The sequence below is a fragment of the Chinchilla lanigera genome, unplaced genomic scaffold (genome assembly GCF_000276665.1).
Source record: "Chinchilla lanigera isolate Chin_1 unplaced genomic scaffold, ChiLan1.0 scaffold00016, whole genome shotgun sequence".
In the NCBI taxonomy this organism is placed as follows: domain Eukaryota; kingdom Metazoa; phylum Chordata; class Mammalia; order Rodentia; family Chinchillidae; genus Chinchilla; species Chinchilla lanigera.
The window spans coordinates 13,905,728-13,927,252 of NW_004955417.1; the positions used below are offsets into that span (position 1 = coordinate 13,905,728).

Genomic DNA, 21,525 nt, shown 5'->3' on the forward strand with positions numbered 1-21,525 from the left:
CCTTCCTCCCTTCCTTCCTTCCTTCCTTCCTTCCTTCCTTCCTTCCTTCCTTCCTCTCTCCTTCCTTCCATTTTCCTCCCTCCCTTCTTTTCTTCCTTGTTCTTTGCAGCTTTTAGTTTGTTCCTGCCTTTGCACCTTTGCACTAACTCTGTGGACAATGGCTCCTTCTAGTCGCTGCTCTCAGCTGGAATCTCACCTCCTCTGAGAGGTCCTTCCCGACTACTCTGATCTAAAAGGGCCACCCAGTCACTGTGTCACGGCCTGGCTTCAGGAGGCAGCTTTCTCACTGCCTGGTGTATTTCTTGTTCATACATTGTGTTTCTTGTCTGTCTCCCCACCAGAATGCCAGCTCGATGAAAACAGGGACTCATCTGTTCTTCCCACTCTATCTCTAGTGCCTAGCACACAGTCAGCCACTTAGTAAATATTTATGCAATTAATACATAAGTTATTCTTCAAATTTATTACAAACAACTTAAAGAGACCTAAAGTCTAATAAACTGAGTGTCCATAAATATGAAAGTCTAAAATGTTCCTACCCTTAAAAAAACTTAGTGTAATTTTCAATTCTGTTTTAAGATTAAAAATATTTTGTAGTCCTTAAGATAACCTGAAGCCAAATTATCATTACTATTTTTATAAGAGATAGTATCCCTGGACCGAAATCATAAACATGAAGGCTTACTTTTCTGACCCCAGACAAATAAAAGTACCATTTTTTTTTTTTTCTTAAAAATTGCTGGAGGTAGGAATGTTAGCATTTCCAGGACTGCACTTTGCTCACAGAGCCCTCTCTAAATCAACTTGGATTTCTGTTGCAATTCAAAGTTTTGCTTGTTGGTTTGTGTCTTTCTGTAATTCTCCATGGGCGATGGCAGGCAGTAAGTCTGTCTCTTTCTCATTTCAAAAGCTTTTCACCTAACATGGAAGATTAAATCATCCGTTGGACTTTTCTTCTCCTGGTAAATTAAAGCAATTATCTTCACTTTTCCTTACTGGACTCGTTTGCCAGGGCTTTAATTTAATTGAGCCATGCTATAAAGGCAGTTAAGGTGCCATCTCTATGCCTTCTCAAAAGCTGCCATCAAAATAGGGGTATGCCGGTCTCTCTGCACTTCACCTCCTTAACAGAAAGACCCCTCTGGGCCTGGTGACCCCGAGCCCCAGCCCAGGCTTCCATTCCTCACCTGTTGCACCCCCAGCCCACTCCCAGCAGCACTGCAGTTATTGCTGGAGGACAGCAAGTTCTTCCCACACCAACGCACGGTGCACTGTAGCTACACTGCTTGCACGCGGACTCTTAATTTTTGTGGGAATGAGGGTGGTTGTCAGCTCTAAAAAACCATGTATGGTTTTTCTCCCTCAAACTCTCTCTCTGTGGCTTCAGATAAACAAAACATGCGTGCTCATTATTCACAGACTGATGATAGTTGCCCTGGGTTCTGCTTTGTGTGAAGAGGTCACACAGCTCCTGGGAATAAAATACTCGAGAACTATGAATTGATGTGAAAGTTTTCCCACAGCATTAAAAACTATCAATATAAAGAAGCTGCTGTGATTTCATGGTTGCTGTGCCCCAGGAAGAGCCTGCCTTGCCGACTGCTGTCTTTGAGGTGAGGGACAGAAGCAGCTCTTCCTGTGCATGCATGGCACGCTGTGCCCTGTCCACAGAGCTCTCCTGGAATGATGCTCACAATCCTCATGACCACCTCAGGAGGTGGGAGCCATCACTGTCCCCACTTTACAGGTGACAAAGCCAGGCTTGGGAGGTTAAATGGTGCAGTCCTGGTAGGCAGCATGAAGGGGCCCAAAGAGGTTCTTGATCTAAGTCCCTGGAGCCTGCAACTGTGTGTTACACGGCAGGGGTGCTGCAGATCGAGGCAGGCTGTGGACCGTGACGTGGGGGTGTACCCTGGATGATGCAAGTGAGCCTCACAAGAGTCTCTCAAAGCAGAGACCGGTCCCAGGTGGAGTTGGGGGGCAGCTGCAGAAGATTGAAGTCAGGGAACTCTGCTGACCTTGAAGCCTAGGAAGCAAGGAGACCGATTCTCTCTTGGAGGCTCTGGCAAGGAGCACAGCCTGCCAGCACCTTGGTTCTAGTGTGGAGAGACCTGGGCTGACTTCTGACCCAGAAAACTGCAGTAAGGCATCTGTGTTGTTTTAAGACACTAAGTGTGTGACAATAGAGTATTAGGAAACTAATGCAGGTTTTGGTACCCGAAGTCTTTCCAGGGGAACTGATTTCTGGGTTGGTTCTCTAATCTAACTAGACTTGAAGGCACCAGGCACCCTGTTTTCAGTGGTGAAAAGGCACTGGCAGTCCAAGGGATGATGTGGCAACAGAAACACGTAATTCCCCACTGGAGGCCCCACTTCCAGTACCCAAGCCTGAGCCCGAGTTACCTTCTCTTCTCTAAGTTCTTTCCTGAAAGCATAGCCTTCAATACGGTTTTTTTGGTCCACAAGAAATGAGCTCTGCAGAAGTTCTCTCCAAGGCCAAGTTTGGATGAAAATTTGGTCCTTGGTGATTAGCTTTGCTAACTCTGCCTGGAGAGGTGCTCAGTGAAGTGTATTGGATGGAGTGCGTCCCTGGAGGAGAACAGGGAGAACAGCCTGCTTGGGAATGCTGGCTCTCCCACTTAATGTTTGTGTGAGTTCCTGCGCCTCTTTAAGGTCTCAGTTTCCCCATCTGAGAGACACAGAGGACAACAGTGGTCATGTGTAAAGCTTTCCTGCAGGTAAAGCTCAGGATGCAGTAGGAGCCACACTGGGACTACTGCACTGCAGAAATGTCTTCTGTGCACGCACCCAGGTGCCATTTGCATCCAGACATTAAAGCAAAGAACATCAGGCAAGAGACATTAATGTTGTATAAAAACATACAGTTTTCTCCCTTCAGGTTCTTAACACCTGATGGTGGGGTTTGAAGCAGGTTGTGCCAGAAAAGCTGACTTAATAATCAGCTTTGGGGTATAGAATTACTCTACATGACAGGGTTGGGCCTGGCTTCTGCTGATTTAATTTTTTTTTTTTTGGGTCTGGAGGAGAGAAAATGAGCACCGTGCAGATTATTCTGTGCAGGATTTTATGTTCATAGCAGAGGTTTCAATCTGAATAGTCTGTTGGAAAATCTGGGTGGGCAAAATGGCCTGCCAAAGAACATGAAGTAATGAGGCTTAGGGCTGTGTTTCCTCGCGTGAGCTCTGCAGAACACGTTAATAGGTATTGTTCAACAAAAGGTACTTCGAGACAGCGGCCCTGTGGTGGAACAGCCCAGGGCATGCAGGACTGACAACATTAAATGTCTCTCTCTTTTTCAAGGACTTCTAGCTTCCCACCTGCTGACAGATGTGATGGATTCTGTCATGGGCCCCTCAGAGGGACCATCTTGTGCAACATCTCTCTGAGCCAGCTTGACCTTGAAACCCTACTCTGTTTGCTGTTTGGTGAGCTCTGGCCAGAAGGACTACCCGTCTGTGGCAGCCAGACAGGAAAGGCTCTGTTAGTAAGTGAATAAAGCACACTTTGTCCTTCCAGGCCTAGTAGACACTGGGTCTCAAATTCTTTACCTGAGCAAGAAGACCAGACCAGAGGACGAGCTCCCCGGCCGTGCTACAGCGAGGCTTCCACTTAATGAAAACCTTCAAGGCAAACCTTCAAGGTCCAGGTAAACCATAGGGAAAGGGATGAAATGGGCCAGTCTGTAGTGCAGTTTTATAATCTCTTTGCTGAGAAATGTAAAACTTATTAAGACTTCCACTCTGAGAGGCTGAGGCAGGAGGACCACAAGTTTGAACTCAGTCTGGGTAGCTTAATGATTTGGGGAGACCCTATCTCAAAATAAAAAATAAATGAAGGGCTGGTGATGTTGCTCAGTGAGAAGGCCCCAGGCTCAGTGTCCAGTACAGAAAAAAACCTTTAAACATTTTTATTCATCTTAGTTATTTGAACAGTGCAAAAAGGCAGCTAAAGTGCCTTTACTTGGTGTAATATGTAAGTGGATGAATGATTCATCAAAGAAATTGTCTTGATTGCGGTAATTATGATCTTTGGAGCTGTACTTTGCATAAAAAGCAGAGTCTGACATATCTGAGAATTAAGTGTTAACTACCTAGATGTTTAAAAGGTTTAAACCAAAATTAAGCTCAAGATCTTATATATAACTGGCCCTTCTTAGTCTTCAGAGATGCAGCCATGTAATGGATTAAGGTCCAAAATGGCATTACACGGATCTATCCCTTTTAGAGTCTAATGCCAAAAGTGCTGTTCAAATGTGACCTTATTAAAGACTTATTTTATGCTATCTTATAAATACCTAGGGTTACTTACACTTTTCTATGTGCTATTTACTTTTTTTTTCTTTTCTTTGAGACGGGGTCTCCCTGGGGCCTTGAACTCACTGTGTAGCCCAGGCTGGCCTTGAACTTGCAGCAATCCTCCTGCCTCTACCTCCCAAGTGGTGGGATTACAGGCGTGTGCCACCACATCTAGTTTTTTTTTAAGATAGGGTCTCACTAGGTAGCTATTCACTTTCAAACATCCTTCCATTATCATAACACGAGTTTACCGAAACACAGATCTCTCCCAGCCCTGTTCAGTTCCCATAATCTTAGGGTCCAATCAGTTGAATGGAGGGGTGAGTACATGAATTTAAAAGCTGACTTTGGAAAGTAGTAAAATGTAATTAATTTCAGTTATTCTAGTGGAAGTATAGTTTAATAAAAAAAGTTTTTTTCTTTTAAAATGTTTCCTCGGGTGTTAAAGCAGCACAAGACACATCACCACCAAACAATGCAGTTTATTCCAGGAAATAAGCCTTGATGCATCTTTAATCTCTTAAGGATTCAACCCAGGCTATTAATTTTCTGGTCACAGGCTACGTCACTCTTTTCTTACTGGAATGAAGAATTTCTTTTTTGCCTGCAGGCAAAAAGCAGTAATGTGTTGGTAGGACTTCAAGTCTGGCCTATCATGAAATATTCAACACAGCATAAAGAGTAGAAGTAAATCACAGAAATTAAAACTCTTTCTAGTGCTTACAGCTGATCGATGAAAGATGTGAAAAGACTGCGGACAAGTGGGAAAATAAATGGGGTGGGGAAGAAGGCACAAAGTGTGAAAGACCTTGAGAAGGCTAATCTGAGTTGGGAAGTCCACCCCTAAAAGTTGGAAGGAAGCGGAGGCTAAGGGAAGAGGTAGGAAGTGACAGCTCCAGAAGAAGCAAAACCCATGGGTCATAATACATCAGGATGAGGTGTTTCAGTGGGCAAGGCATTAGGACTGACGGCTGACTGACCGACTGACCGACCGACCAATACTAATTCTTTCTCTGCAGCCGTACACAGCATGCTGAAATAGAACCAGCACGGTAAACAGATACAACATAATGCAGCCTGTGGGAAGCTCATAACATGGACTAACCAACTGGTAATAGCTTCACAGAAGAGGCCCCATCTGAGCTGTACAAAGGAGAGGAGTTTGTGGGGAGCTGGAAGGGATGGAGAGATGGGTCAAAGAAGACGGGGGACTTTGCGGGCAGGAGGAACGGCAGACACAATGGCACCAGCTTATGTGGCTGGGGAGGGCTAAGTGAGAAGGTCTGTTTTTTAGGATACTTACAGCACAACGTTGCCAAGCAGCAGGGGAGACAGACCCATTAAGAGGCTGCTACAGTTGTCTGAGCAAGAAAAGATGAAGGTGTGAATTAATGCAAGGGCCATGGAATGTGAAAGATGGGTCACATTGGAAGTCCCTTGAGGGACTTTCAGATATCCACGATTGAGGGTAGGGCGGGAAGGAGGGTGGGGAGAAGTCACATATGTCTCAGACATCCACTATGGGAGGCTGCCACAGGAAATGTAAGAGAGCAGAGAGTTCAGGGGCGGAGATACGGCGTTCAGCTTCCTGCAACATCTGTGAGACCTCTGGATCATCCAGGCAGGGAGGAGTAATAAGTAGACAGAAGAGGCTGTGGAAAGAGAGGCAGGTCTGGGTCTGGAAAGAGGCTGATAGGGCGTGAGTGCCTAGGAGAGAAGGTGGCATAAACAGGCCCAACGTGCTGGCAGAGGAAGAGCAGCCTCCGAGAGCCTGGGATGGCTTGGTCAGAGAAGAGGAGGAGGAAAGGAAACCACGGTGCGGATGGCATGGAAGAGAGAGGCTCCAGGTGGCATATCCAGGGGGTGGGCATGGATTAACCCTGCACAGGTTCAAAAAGGATCCAGATCAAAAAAGCAATCCTGCTGGGCAACACGTGAAGAGCGTGCTCCCAGACTCGAGGACCTGGCGTGGGGGAAGGAGGAGTGAATGGAGCTGGGAGGTGGATGGGCCAGTAAGCACGGATGATTTGGGGTCGGTTTTGGTGGCAAGTGCAAGAAGGGAAATAGGACAGCTTATTAAAGGGTATGTAGTACATGAAGGATTTTTCTTTTTGAACAGAAGAACCTAAGTATCTTTGTAGGGTGAGAGAAAGGAGGAAAGAGGGAGACTATAAGGTGAAAAGATCTGTGAATATTTGTGTGCCATGTCAGAGATGGTAGGATACATGGAATTCTTGTCACAGACCAGGCATTGCTGCTGTACTATCCTGGGTTCCACGCCACATGTCCCGGTGAATGCCAATGTCATACTTTTTTTTTTCCACATACTGAGGATTAAACCCAGGGCTTATTCAGGCGAGGCAAGCACTGTACCATGGAGTTATATCACCAATCCTTTTTATTTTGAGACAGAGTCTCACTAAGTTACCCAGGACGGCCTCGGACTTGTGATAGGGGGGTTATAGGTCTATTCCAGGGCATCTGGCTTCAATTTGTGACTTTAATGTCACGCTTTTACATGCTACCCATAGAAAGTAGGACCATACTGTTGTGCTTGTTTTAATGACAAGGGACTGGATCAGAGGGCTTTCTGAGGTCCTAAACTTTGAATCCTAAAAATGTACGATTCAGTATGATTTGATCCTTTTTACAAATTCATTACTATTTTACCAATCTAGTCCTTGGTTAAAATATCAGCTAGATGATCCCAGTTTTCTTTTTATAACACTGTCTTTCTAGAATATTCTTATTCTCTAATCTCAGTTGACTTCCTTAACAAGTTACATATCAACCATTTCTATCACATTTCCCTTTTTATATTCATCAGATTACAGCCATGGTGTCAGATAAAACATCCCAATGAATGGCAAATGTCAAAAGCAGCACAATTTATTTTTTCTTTACATATTGCTAAGACTTGTATTCCTGCTGCTTGTTTCTCTCAGTCTGTTGCAGGGATCTCGAAAAGGGCTTTTTTGGGAAAAAGGAAAAAAAAAAAAAAGCTTCTACTGCTGATTCAGCATTTCAAAGTATTAAGTCAGATACATTTATATTTTATAAGTTATTAGTGTGACAAGAAGAGGTTGTATTAGTTTCCTAACATCTGCAGGTGCTGGTGGTCTTGACAGTAAAATGTCTATAGTTCTTACCACATAGATCAGGAACTGCCAGCCCACGAAGTGATACTGTACGCTTCTTGCTGAGACAGCCTGAGTTATATTTGGAGCAAAGTTCACCAATAAATATGTTCCTGCAATGGCCAGTGTCATACCTTAAATAAAACAGAAAAGACAAACCAAATTGACAAGGGGCACTTAAAGGCTTGTGTTGCTGCAGACATTACTTAGAGATGGAGCATTACTTGTTAAGGAGTGGATGGTTCCTCCCTACAAAAATACGATTTAAAAACCATCCCTAGAGAGCATCACACATTCACTGAAAGGTGTTATCTACAAAGCAGGGATAAAAGTCCAGGCATGGGTAGAGCAAGAAGTAACTTTGGATTTCTCTCTGTTCTTCCAGGTGAATCCTGGCCTCTGCAGGGAAGCTTTCCCAGAAGGTAGAGCAGTTCAGACCATGTGCAGGTGAAGATCTGAAAACACCTCCACCCGACTGTTTCCATGTGGGCCAGTAAATCGCGGTGGACCTGGGTCCCGGAAGTGAAGTCCACCTGCTCATCTCAGCAGCCTCTACACCCACGCAGGTGATGGCACCCCCGGAAACACTGGTAACAATCATGTTTGCTGGCCCACATTTTAATTAATCTAATCTAGGATCTAAAATTTCAAGGTCAGCTTAGTAAAAACAGATAACAACAGAAACCTAAGGACAGGAGTGTGTTCCTCCCATTTTAGCATTACCGAAAGCTGAAAACGATGAAGGGAACGCGGGTGGGAGGCGTGGCCACCAAAGGAGGGGTGAAAGGAGGACTTGCCTTTCTGATACCTCTAAAACTACTTATTTACATACAATTAGCAGCCTGAGGAAAATTGATATGGGCAGTGTTTTTCAGACACCACACTTGAAAACATAATCCAGCTCATTTCAACACTGAGATCAGCATTGTGGATATAATTTACAACCAGCATCGATTCCAACCTGAAACAAGTTACGCTGTGTATAAAATCTCACGCTTTGAAGCCACCAATTTCCTATTCTTCTTAACAGCATGATTTACTTTTTGAACACTAGGTTCTGAGAATGAACAGTGTTGGGTTTTGCACACAAGCTGCACAGTACCTATTCAGGATATTTTAGAAGCTATAAATAAGTTTTAAAAAAATTTATTCTGTAATACTTTGTGAAGACATTATATACACAACTTTTAAAGCTATTTCTAATGAGAACTTTTATACTGAAAAACAGTATACATTATTAAACACTGTAATAAAAGCAAAATAATGAAAATCATATATAAGAACCTGGGGGAAAATTACTGGTCAGTCATGTCTTTTTCCTTGGGACAGAAAGATTATATAATATAGTTATTCTGAATTAGGTTCCTAAGGAACAGATTTTTAAAAGTGGTTTCTAAATCATGTATAGGCAGTAACGTAAAGCCATTGAATATACTTTAAACAGTCTCAGACACCTTGGTTTCTTTTGTGAAATCTAAATTTCTTATTTAAATAAGCTCCTCTTAACAGATTTTCTTCATTTCACCTAGTGTCATTTTTTTTTTTTTTTTTTTCCGGTACCGGGAATTGAACTCACGACCTTGCGCTTGCCAGGCAGGCGCTGTTCCACTGAGCTAAATCCCCAGCCCCTATCTAGCGTCAATTAACTCTTCTGTGTTTTAGCTTCATTTTGAGTTGGTGATACATGTAAGTGGTACAAATCCCAGAGATGCATAAAGGTGACCAATGAAGAGTTCGGTATCTCTCACATCCTGATGGTCCCAGTTCTGCTGCTCCCTAAGGTTAACTAGCGTTGCTAGTTCCCAGAGTCTTCTTTTTTGAGATGTTTTATGTATATATGCATGCATGTGCAAGAGTTTTGTTTTTTCACACAAAACCATATGTACACTGTTGTGTGTTTTTTTCCACTTAACATCTCAGAGGAAAGGTAGGGAGGTCTTACTGCTTTAAGTCTGCATAGTATTTCATTACATGAAGGAAGTATTATTTATTTAACTTAGTATTCAGGATTATCTCTGTTTCATATCCCAACACATTCCTCTGTTTCACCTGGACTTGCACATCTGCCTTTTGTGTTATTCTCTATTAATGGGTATCTTCATTGCATTGTAAAGCTAAAAATAAATAAAGTGGCTGATAGTTTTAAAATAAAACATTCAAAGTCCCTTTTCATACATACTATTTCATTTGCCCAAAGAGGCGATACGGACATGTCAGATCCCAAAGGAAGCAGGCAGCAGGGATGTGCTCCTGGCCCATTGGAGTGGTTATATTTCGGGTCAAGCCTTGAGTCCTGCAATTCCAATCCAAGCTGAACTTGCCCCTGACGAATTCAAATTTCACCACTACTTGCTAGCCAGAAGCTCAGACAAATTACTGATCCAGCTGTAACTGAATCTCATCTCTAGGTATGAGTTAAATCATCATACTCCAAGAATTTGGCTCCTTAAGAGGCCATTCTGGGCAGCAGAATACTCTTGGAAGCTCACCTGGAGGCCAGATGTGACACAGGACCTAGGTGTCCAGTGACACAGATGTGACACAGGATCCATCTCAGGACGCTGACTGCCTGCCATCAGTCAGAGACCATCTCAATTCTGCCTAAAACTCGATCTATAGCTGCATCTCTAACAGTTCTAGGCCAGAGAAGAGTAGGAGCCCTTACGGGGGCTGTCTGTAAGGAGGCAATAACCCACTCTGACCATGGAAGGTATAGCTTGTGACTTCTCATTGCTTAGTGAAGACTACTCCTCACTGGTCTTGAAAGAAAATAGAAGGAGAGGAATACCTAATATTAACAGAGCCCAGAGAAGCAAATGTGGCAGTACTATTCTACCCACAGCTAACCTTAGGAACTACTGCATAAAGTAATAGCATCTGGACTCTGGAAGGGACCGGAAACAGAGCAGCCAGGCGGCTGAGGGTAAGCTGCAGACAGGAGTCCAGGTCTGGAAGCTGGACGTCACCCACAGTTCGGGAATGTGGCTCCAGCCTCCTCTTTCATGACCAAACCACCAGCAATTCCATTTTCTCACCAAGTGCAACTCAAGTTACTTAAAGTGGGCTAGTGGGAATTTCACATTCATCTTTATATAATATACAAATAATGAAATCTCTTCCTTTAAACTTGTGCTATGTGGACAACAGGTATACATGCAAGTCCCTGCTCTTTACAACGATAGACTAGGTATCCTGGGAGGGGATATGACACAGAGCAATAATCTCTGTTTTTAAGGTGATATTCTCAAAACTACTGATTTCATAGATAAGTATGGCTGACATACTAAAATGTGCTGATAATAAAACCTGTAATAGATAATACTCTGAGCTGAATTCTAAATGCTTTATACATAACTAATTTTATCCTTATAAAAAATTTTTTATCAATGAAGGATACATTCCAAGGCCTCTGAAAGCTCAGATAGTACCAAACTCTACATATATTAGTTTTTTCTCTACGTGTACATACCTATGGTAGTTTATTTTATTTTATTTTTGTCTTTTTGAGACAGGGTCTTGCTATGCAGTTCAGGCTGGACTTGAGCTCACTTTGTAGCCCAGGCTGGCCTCAAACTTACAACAATCCTCCTGCCTCAGCCTCCCGAATGCTGGGATGACAGATGTGCACCACCACATCCGGCTGGTAGCTTAATTATAAGTTACGCACAATAAACTATGAGCCACAATAGCCAATAATAATATAGAACAACTACAATGATATACTTTCATAAAAGCTATTTAAAATTTATGAATTATTTATGTCTGGAAGTTTCCATTTAATATTCTTGGTTTGTAGTTGATCACAGCAACTAAAGCCACAGGAAGCAAAAGTGTGGCTAAGGGAGGACTACTGTTCATTAGGGTGTGACTATACTATTACAACATGTACTCTATAGAATTCATACGGTATATTATATATAATGTATACAACACATAATGTATACTCAAACTGTCATTGCCCACATTTGACAAATGAAGGAACTGAGTCACAAAGGGAAAGACATTTGTCTGGAATTCTCCAGCTATTAAGTGGAGTGCTTGGAATGGAATCTAGGTAGTCTATTTTCTTAACAGTTGCATTGTGTCCCTTGCATTAATGAGGGAGCTTTCATTTCAGCAAAATGAAAGCCTAGGGTTGTGCAGTCTATGGGAGTCTATATGAGCGAAGTCCTGCACCTGGCGGGATAGAAGGAACCGATTCTGGCTGGCAGAGGTCCCTGGGCTCCTGACTAGTCTCATGGGATTTTTGTTCCTACAGTTCCTTTAGCAGAACATTCCCACCAAAAAGGTCCAAGAAAGCAAACTACATTTGGAATAGGTGAGTTAAGCAAATAAGTGGTTCCACTGACAACCTCTTACACCCACTGATGTGGCAATGTTCACCATGATTCACTGAGGGATGGCGCTTGTCATATTTCTAGACACATTTGTCCCTTTATATTGCCTCGAAGTCATGTTTTGGGGGATGTTTTGTATCTGGAGGATATGCTTGCTATTGAACTGGACCTGGCTGTGAGAATACAGCCTTTGTTTAGAGAGGCCGTTGTTCTGTTGTAAAAGTGTCTGGTAGACACTTATGGGCAGGAATGAAATGTAACTCTGATTGGAGGGAACTGAGCCTCGACTCAGCTGGTCCTGGTGCTGCTGCTGTTCACCGTGGCTCCAGCCTGCCGAGCTCCTGTTGCAGGCAAGCCTCGCACTTCACGTCTGATGTGTGCAGTTCTTCCTTGCTTGGTATCCTGTTTCCCAGACTGCTTTTGCCCTTAACAAAACCCTGAAATCTTTAATTTTGTCCCCACTCTACCTCGCTGGACGCCAACTATTATTAACTGTCCATTTTCTAGTTTGTGGAACTTGTACTGAGCTGGTTTCCAGGAGCCTTCAGAGTTTTTTCAGCTAACCTGACTCCAAACAAGATTGCTGTCTGGTTCGTTTGGTCCTTGCAAATATGTCTCTTGCTCCACGGGATTCCAACAAATGCTCTTGTGGGATACCAGGAGTCACAGAGTTCACTGGACTCCTCAACACCAGACCATTTAGAAATGCCCTTCTGGAAATGCAGTCATTCCAGGTTTCTTGGGCTCATGGCAGCTGAGATTAAAGGAGGCTGGGAGATCTCAATAATGCAGGGAATCCGAATAGCCCTGGATCTGCTGTCGTGAAGGCTCCCATTGTTGAGGCAGCTCTGAAACAAAAATGCCCCACCTGCCCCCTCAGCTGGAAAAGACGCTGTACTCAGCCGGATTCTAGATACTGGACCCAAACCACACTGGCCTCGGGTGTGTCAGAAGGACGGAGGAGGCCTTTGTTTCACTTTTAAAATCATGACTTCCCATGGAGGGAAATCTTTCTGGGTGACTTGATGTAACCTAGTTATTGTCTCTGGGAAGTGCTGCTGAGTTGACTGTAATTTTTATTTCTATGATGACATTATCTGGGTTTAAATCAACTAAGATCTCACAGACTATTAGACTTGATACTTTTGATGATGGAGGGGGAAGAAAGGGGAAAATACTAGAGCGTTTGGCTGGTTGGAGAGACAGAAACTGGTGTTTTTAAAAGGAAAAATAATCATTAAAATAATTTAAAATTATTAATCCACTAAGAATCAGAGCAGAGTCCAGAGCTTGTCAGTGAGTTAATAATAGCTGGCTATTCCCTTCAGACATAGCTTTTGTGAGGTCATTTTTTTTTTTTAAGGCTAGTGGTGAAAAGCTTCATAGCCGCAGAATAGCATTTGGCAATAAATTAGTTCAGCTTGTTTCCACATGACCCAAAAATCTTCATTTGTTCCACCATGAAAAACAAACTTTCATTTGCTTCAAGTAGGGGAAAATAAATGATTTTCCTTCTCACATTTTGACAATTTAATTTTTAGCATGGTCATATGTTAATCTTTAAAAAACATCACTTACTTCTTTTCCCTGTTTGGTTTTAGTCCCTGTAAAGAAAAAAAAGTGGCGGGGGGGTGTGCATATTTTGCTTTTAATGGAAAGAGCTAAATTTTCTTAAGGCAATAGCAGTCAAGGCCCAAAGTAAACACACGGACCTCAACACATCATTGAGTGAGGTTGGAAAAGTCCTTTCCTGAGTATGAGGTGAGTCATGACATCTCAAATGATGACAATCCTGCGATATTCCTCACTGGAGGAAAGGGTGTGGGATAGGAATAAAAAATCTTATTTTACCACTACGACACCATTTTAAAGGTAAGAATAGATTGCTTAGACTGACAGTGTGAAATAAATGTGATTTATCACTTATACAGTCCTACTCAAAATGCATTCAGTTAGGAAGGCCAAAACAAAAAACAAATCAGAGTTGTGGGACATCTTAGCTGGATAATTCAAGTTTGAAAAATAACCTAATCAAGATTTTATTTTTTCTGTAAGTAAGTGATGTTTTTTAAAGATTAACATATGACCATGCTAAAATGGTAGTACAGCATAGTGGTGAGTGATTATAGTCGTAGTAATACAGCTAACATTTTTGAGCACTTATGGGATAGACCCCGTTTTAAGAATTTTAATATCTGAACTCTTTTAATCCTGGAAGGTAGGTAATATTATCTTCATTTTATAGATGAGGAAATTGAGGTTCAGAAAGCTTATTTAGGTAGTTTTACAAAGGCCACACAGCTTGCTGTTACTAGAGATTCACACTAAACAATTATAATCTAGCTTTATCAGGTTTCTATCGTTGGACTACTGGTCCATTGCCTACTAATTATATGACACTGGGCAAGGTGTTTAACCTAAGTATCATACTTTGCTTCTGTAAATGGGTTGTTCTTACATTTAAATAATATAATCCATGTAAAATACCACTGAGTACCTGGCAAGAGTGAATATTTAATAGTTATTTTTTGTATTAACATACAAAAAATCAGACTCCTAAAGAATTAACTCAAGGTTTTATTTTGTTGGTTTGCTTTCCTGGTATGTGTGTGTGCATTCCCATTCTCCATGTTATGTTGTTAGCGTTACCTCATGGGTATTGCTTAGGAATGAAGGTGATCATAGTCCTTAAAACAGTCATAGTGAGAGTATTTTACATTTCTCAAACTGCTTTTATATGGATTTTCCAATCTGATCCTCCAAACATCTTACATAGTTGTCAGCAAACAGGCTTTGCGAAGTTAAGTAATACTAGGGTGGCCACACAGTCGATAGCAGAAGTTGAATCCAGATTTGAATCCACAAGAGTGGGTTTAACTTGTATCCTTTAATTGGCTGAGCTAACGCATTCTGGTTTAGTCACTACTGGCTAAAGTTCATATTGTAATCATATCATCTGTATGAAATGATATTTCTATTTTTTCCTTTTCCATAGTTACGCCTTTCGTTTGTTTTTCTCTTATCCTTATATGGAGCAGGTGTAGCACAACAGTAAACAGAACTTAATTTACCTTTCTGCACCTCTGTTAACACTTCTTGTGTCAAGCCCTGTGTATGCCCTCCACCATATCCTTGGATGTGGCCTATGCCTGTCCTTTGTTGCTGTCAAACTGATTCAAATGACACCTCTGCTTAAAAAAATCTTTCCAGCCAGAGCCATTTCTCTTTATGCTACACTAGTGGTTCTCAGCTGAGGAGGATTTTTGCCCTTAGAGCATCTAGAGTTTTGCCCTTGTAGCATCTAGGGACATTTTTGATTGTCCTAACTGGGGTGGAGGCCACTGGAGGAATCTTGTAGGTGAAGGATTGAGATGAAACACCTTACAAGGAAGAGGATGGACAACCCCCGACAAGGGAGAATTAGAATTACCGAACCCGAAGTGTGTTAGTGCTGAGGTTCAGAAACACTGTTTTAGGCTCATGGCTTGTGCTTTTAAAAACTTATTTATGAATATGTCTTATCACCAACTGTAAATTATTTCAGGGCAGAGATTCAGTTGAAATTATATTTTTATCATTAATATTTAAGATAGTAAATCCTCCATTATATCCATTGTATTCTCTCAGTAAGTTAGGTTAATATCAGTAATCAACTATTTAACAACAGAAAAATGTTCGATGTTCAATAAAAGGATTCAAAGTTTCCTTAAAGCAAAACAGGGAGGTAGACCTTTGCAGATGGGAAGGGAACTAAGGATGGAGAGGGCAGAAAGGGAGGAGGGGGAAAGGGAAGCAGAAAGAATTAAGGTGCGATATGTACATGGAACCAACTTGCCAGGACGAATGCACTCATCGTGTATCACAAATATGTACTAATAAAGTTTCCTTAAGACATTTATAAATGGAAAAAAAGGGTAGGACCTAAATTTTTTAATTTATAAAACTCGGGCACTGGTCATTTTTATTTCTGATTTCATATGATTTCCTCAAATGATTCCATAAACCACAACATATAAAATAGAGTATAGAAAAGTAGTATGTTGGAAAAGATACAATTCACATATGAATGCATTTAGAAAAACATTTTAACCATGAAAAATTTGACAATGTTGACTAAAAACTCTACTAGCAGAATCAAACCAGAGAAGAAAAGAAAAAGTGAAAACACTTTCAAGGCATTAGGCTCAAGGGAAACACGATCAGGGCAAACAAATGCCCAACATACCAACACTGGTGTCACATTTAGAGCTCACATTTAAAAAAAATATGATCTCCCTGGAAGAGGGGAGGCATTGTTTTATTTAAAGTGCCTGAAGTATCTGTATTCATTACCATATGTCAGCAGCAATTCAAACAGGGTTTTGTCAGGGAAGAAAATATGAATCTTTATAATTCTTCTCACCAATGATATTTCTAACAAAAGCAAGACAATACCATGAATAAAGATAACACTGGTGTGTAACAGAAGTCTTTCTTAGCGCCAGGAAAGCTACTGTTATTTTCTATTAATAACTGTATTTTCAAAATAAAAATCCAAAAAGCAACCTTCTGTGTTACTTTTACAAGGAGCTATATACAATAGGTAGTTTTGGGAGTAAAACACAATAAGCTGTTACTTGGTGCACTTAATGTTACATGGTTTTCATTTTTATGCATTAGAAATATAACAATATACTGATATGTCCTTTGAAGAGCTACAGTCTCTTAGGTAGCACAGATATTTTGATTAATTTTATTATCTTCATAAAAATTTTACCCTAATAAAATAATATTACAGCATAATTTGCTATAGCCAATAGCATAGTAATCATAATGCAAGTGGAATTTTTTGTGTGTGTTTTTGAGACAGAGTCTCGCTCTGCAGTTCAGGCTGGCCTTGAGCTCACTTTCTATCCCAGGCTGGTCTCAAACTCCCAATGATCTCCTGCCTCAGCCTACTGAGTGCTGGGATTACAGGTGCGCACCACCACGCCCGGCCAAATGGAAATATTTTATGTGAGATGAGACAGCAGTTCCAAAATGGAGTGATGTTCATCTCTAAATGAGAATTTGCAACCATTTCTGTATTTTTTCTGTTTTTAAAGCATACATTTTTTTAAATGGATAGAACTGTTTCCTGATCAATGGATGTTACAGTTAATAATTACTCACCAAGTATATCTGAGGCTCTCAAATTTTCTTTTAGAAACATAACAGAAGTAATGGCACTACCTGTAAAGAAAATGGCCATTAGTGGGAGTTTGATATAAAAACATGTAATTATGCAATGTCACTTGAAAGAAGTTAAGCGTTTTGTGTCTTTTGCCTGAATAGCTGTGCCCTGAACAGAGACATCCAGCAGTTGTGGCTATAAAAACCCCTTTCTTCTCCTATGGAAACTGGCCTCATGTGCAAAGGACCTGGGGTGACGTGTCCGGGACAGTACGTGGTATGTCAGGAGGGACTGATACAAGTTTAGTCTATGACTGAATGAAGGTAAGCAAGGAAGGAGAAAAGAAAGATGGAGGGAGGAAGAGAAAGAAAGAGAAGGAAGAAAAGAACAGAGAAGAAGAAAAGAAAGGCAGGCACAAGATATAGGAAGGGATGGAAAAGCAGGAAGGAAGGAAAGAAAAGAACTTTATGCCCCAAACTGAAGCTCGTTAATTCCCAGCATCTCCTCCTACACTCCCTACTTCAAGGACTCCTCTCCTCTCTTAGAAAATCAGAATCCTGGGTTCTCCCTAGCCCCGGCCGCTCCCGCACCCCCCCCCCTCTCCCTCTCTCCCCCCCCCACCCCCCCCCCCCCCCCGCGCTGTTTGCTCTTGCCACGCCCACTCCCTTCTTCCCTCCGCAGTCACGGGCCCAGCTCAGGCAGGCTGGGTTCTGGCTTAGAGCGTCCCCAGGGCCTCCCTCTGGACCGCCGTTTCACTCCTTTCCCCGCACCACCACCAGAGTAGTCCTTCTGAAATGCACATTTAATGTAAACCCACAGCTTTCAAATCTCCTAATGGCTTCTTGTCATTTACAGGACCAAGGCTGAACACGACATTCAAAACAGCCATATTTGCTCTACATCTTGTCCACATTCTAAGCTCACCCTCACTGAAATACGTAACCCCGATTTCCGGGATCCACCATGTACCTCCATGTACCATGTTTTACAAGCGTGACTTTGCCCCCGTTCTGTGATCAATTCTAGACCCAAGAGCTGTCTCTGAGTTCCTCCAAGCTGGACTGACCATTCGACCCTCACACTGGGATGACCTCTATAAATGGTTTTCTTTATACCTAAGATTTATTTTCTTGTTTTCATCCAAAAGACCATTTAGTCTTACGGATGTTTTCTTATTCATCTAAGATCTCTAGCATGTAGCTAGTACCTAGCGTGAAGTATTTATTCCATGAAAAGAAAAGTGTTTGTGGAATCTCAGCCCTGCAATTTCCAGCCCTTGTGATGTTTTAGATCTTCTTTGTCATGACTGATGCCGCTAGATTTTTTGTCCTCCCTAGCCGAGCCATGGGCTGCTGCTGGGGCCTCAGGGACAAGGAAGAAACTGAACTTGTTCCTTTGATGGGACTATTCCGAGCACAGGCATTAGAGAACTCAAAGTTGCAGTAATAAAAAAATGTAAACATAGTTTGTATTTTATATTTTAAACAAATTACTCACTAAGGTTTTTAAAAGTAGAAATAGAGGAAAGAAAAATTTCACAAAATAATTCATCATCTAGGGAAAACTGAAGTTAAGATGCTAATGTTTTTATTTCCTTTTAGTGAAGATCAAACTCTAGTACTTTTTTCTCAGTTTGCTCCAGTACCATATTATGAACAATCTGTCGCGTCCTTAAGAAGTCCTCATACTTGTAATTCTAATGTCCCCATAATAATCCATTGAACAGATGCTGTAGCTAGCTTTGAATAGGTCTATGTTTGCTAGTCCGGCAAGTTATTTAAAACACAGTAACAAACTGACACCAGAAATCTTCATTTAAGATAAGCTGAGGTGCTCGTACTTCCCCCCATCTTTTCCTCAACTTAGCTTTTTGAGTTGGTCTTTGTTGTTGAAAACTTTTCTGGGCAGGTAATTCCAGGGATGGGAGTTTCACACAGAATAAAGAGCCTGGCAAGTGTCCACCAAGTGGGTGCTTAATTGGGTGGGATAGCTCTAAACTGTTAAAGTGAGAGTTCCTGTCGATAAACTCATGTGTGGGTACATGGCCTATTAAATGAAGAAGTGAGTTTCAGCTATGTATAAAAATGCATGACAATTTTCTATTTCAGATTTGGACCAGAATAATTCAGGGAAACTAACTTCACATGTTAGAGCCTTAAAAAAGGCATTAAAAACTATAAACCCTGCCACACCCCCATCCCCGACTGCTTGTATAATGAGGTAACAAGCGTTTCCAAGTGGAAAGAGATAGATTTACAGAAAAACACACCAAATGCATCCCCTGACAGTCACCCTGGAGATGACTACCTCACAGCAAAGGGGTCCAGATAAGAGGACAGACGTTGCCCTCATGGAGTGAGGACATTTAGAGCAGCAGGGACAGAGAGACACCTACTCCAGGTCCTAAACGGGCCCTGGGAAACTAAAGTGCAGACAGGGTTGTTTGCACACCGGCTTTCGGATCCACTCCTCAGACAATCCTTCCCTTGCGCAGAGCGGAGGCCACGGCCCAAATTTCCTCTTTTCTGGCCCAGAGCTCTTTCTAGTGCACCACACAGCATCGTTTCCCTTGAAGCAGAACAGACATAATTTCCCTTTGTTCTTGCTGCTAACCCACAAGTCTGAGAAAGATTTTATTTTCAGAAGGATGAGGGGGAAATGTTACATGGGAAATAATTTAATGGCTGAAAGCAAAAAAGGACATACTTGTACAACAAACAAAATCAAAACCTTAAAATATACTACCTGGGTCAAACTACATATGTATCAATTTCTATAAAATAATTAGTTTTATGAAACATAAATGTTACTCTTTCTTTCTGAAAGAATTTAGAAGTCTAATGCACTTCCACACTCATCCAATGACACTTTATCTGTTTTCAGAGAAAGAGATCGTCTATAAAGTTTTTGGATAATATGATTTTTAGTTTTATTTATGTAGTGAAGTAGTAAAAAAAATTCTGCTGATACATTTATTTATAACACCTTTATAGGTAAAATAAGAGCTATGCTGAGCAAAAAGACAGTACCTGAGTAACAGTTAATAACATGACGTAGAAATAGGGCGGTACATTTAAAAAAAAATCTTTTTTGTCTTTTTGAGACAGGGTTTCACTCCGCAGTTCAGGTTGGCCTTGAGCTCATTTTGTAACCCAGGCTGACCTCAACCTTGCAGCGATCCTCCTGCCTCAGCCTCCCAAGCACTGGGATTACAGGCGTGCGCCACCAGGCACAGCTAGAGTGGTAAATTTTAAAAAGAGAGAAAATAAATAAACAGAAGTACTTCTGTACAACTTTGTAGAGATCTAACTCAGTCCTCTCTAGCAGTTGCTGTCACCTGACCCGCTGCATAGTGAGCAACTAGAAAAGGGAACAGTTACACTTTTATTTCGATAGTGAAACTTAATATTCAAAACTGGAAAGACTATTTCAAGAGCAATAGTTTGGAAAGCATTAAACAGCACACCTGCAAATTAAACAGGTTTGTACAAGGTGGGATTAAACTACCATTATTACTGAGGATTTATTTCAGCGTTCACAGTTCTGTGTGCCTTTTCAGGGTGAAGCTCATGAATGTTTTTCCATCTGGCCTTCATAAGCCGTAAGAGTGCTCCCTGGTCTTGGTGCTGAGTTACTAAGTACTTTTCCAGAAAACCAAAAGAAAAAAAGTGGGGTTGAGCGTGTGTAAAGAAAACCAGGAGGAAAATGCATGCTCTCCTACACATCTGACGGAGTCCGAAGGTTACTAACATGTCCCTTCATTCAGAGGAGCTATTTTTTTCCAGGCAAAACTCACTGCCCACAGCCAATGGCCTGTTATTCTTGGCAAATGGGAAATGTTTACAAAACTTGACACCCTTTCCCCCTAAGCTTATCAAAATTGATGCTACTGCAGCCGCCCTACAAACCATCTGATCTTGGGGGCTGTGTATAAAATTCGTGAAAGGGGCCTCATCTGAGTTGAGCTGTCTTCAACTCCGTATTTCACCATCCTAAGGAAATGCTCAGCTGGGAAGGATGGGGCTGATTCATGAGGATGCTGTGAAGCGGAATAAGGACAGGAAGTAGCTCAAAAGATTTCCCTGGCTTCTTGTTTCTTGAAACACCACAGCGGGTGAAAAGTCGAAGGTCCTGTGGAAGAGCTCTGGAGCCTGGAGCTGCAGGGGGTGGCAGGGGGCTGGGTGGGCTGGGACGCCAGCTGGGCTCTCTTTTGGGTGCTGTGGGTCTGCATGAGCTCATTTGTTACTTCTGGGGTGTCGTTCTCAGACAGGTGAGACAAAGCACGTGCGAGCTCTGTGGTTTCTCATTATCCATTCTGCTGGAGCCGGTTATAAATAGCCAGTTATTTAAGAGCATGCAGATCAAGCTGTGCCTTTTGTGTTTTCTCAAGTTGCTCAGAGGGAAAGGCAATAAGACGAGTACTCTGCTCCCCAGCTGACCAGGGTTTGTGTGTGCAGGGGTGACGGAGGGCGCTGTCCTCTCCTTCCTAAGTGATGAGTCGTGTCCCCACGGCTAGGGAAGAAACCCACCCCCTGTGGATGAATGAAAGGGCAGGAACACAAGTAATTCACACATGAGAGGAG

General features: G+C 42.0%; 1 protein-coding gene across 1 annotated transcript in view; it reads right to left on the reverse strand.

Moving 5' to 3' along the window:
* Nucleotides 1-21,525, reverse strand: part of Nipal2 (NIPA-like domain containing 2) — a gene marked incomplete at its 5' end in the record, with an annotated part of 54,601 nt that overhangs the window by 18,477 nt on the left and 14,599 nt on the right. The window contains 2 exons of the mRNA XM_013512702.1: nucleotides 7,466-7,587; nucleotides 16,942-17,001. Coding sequence (XP_013368156.1) covers nucleotides 7,466-7,587; nucleotides 16,942-17,001 — 182 coding nt within the window. The remainder of the gene's footprint in view (nucleotides 1-7,465; nucleotides 7,588-16,941; nucleotides 17,002-21,525) is intronic.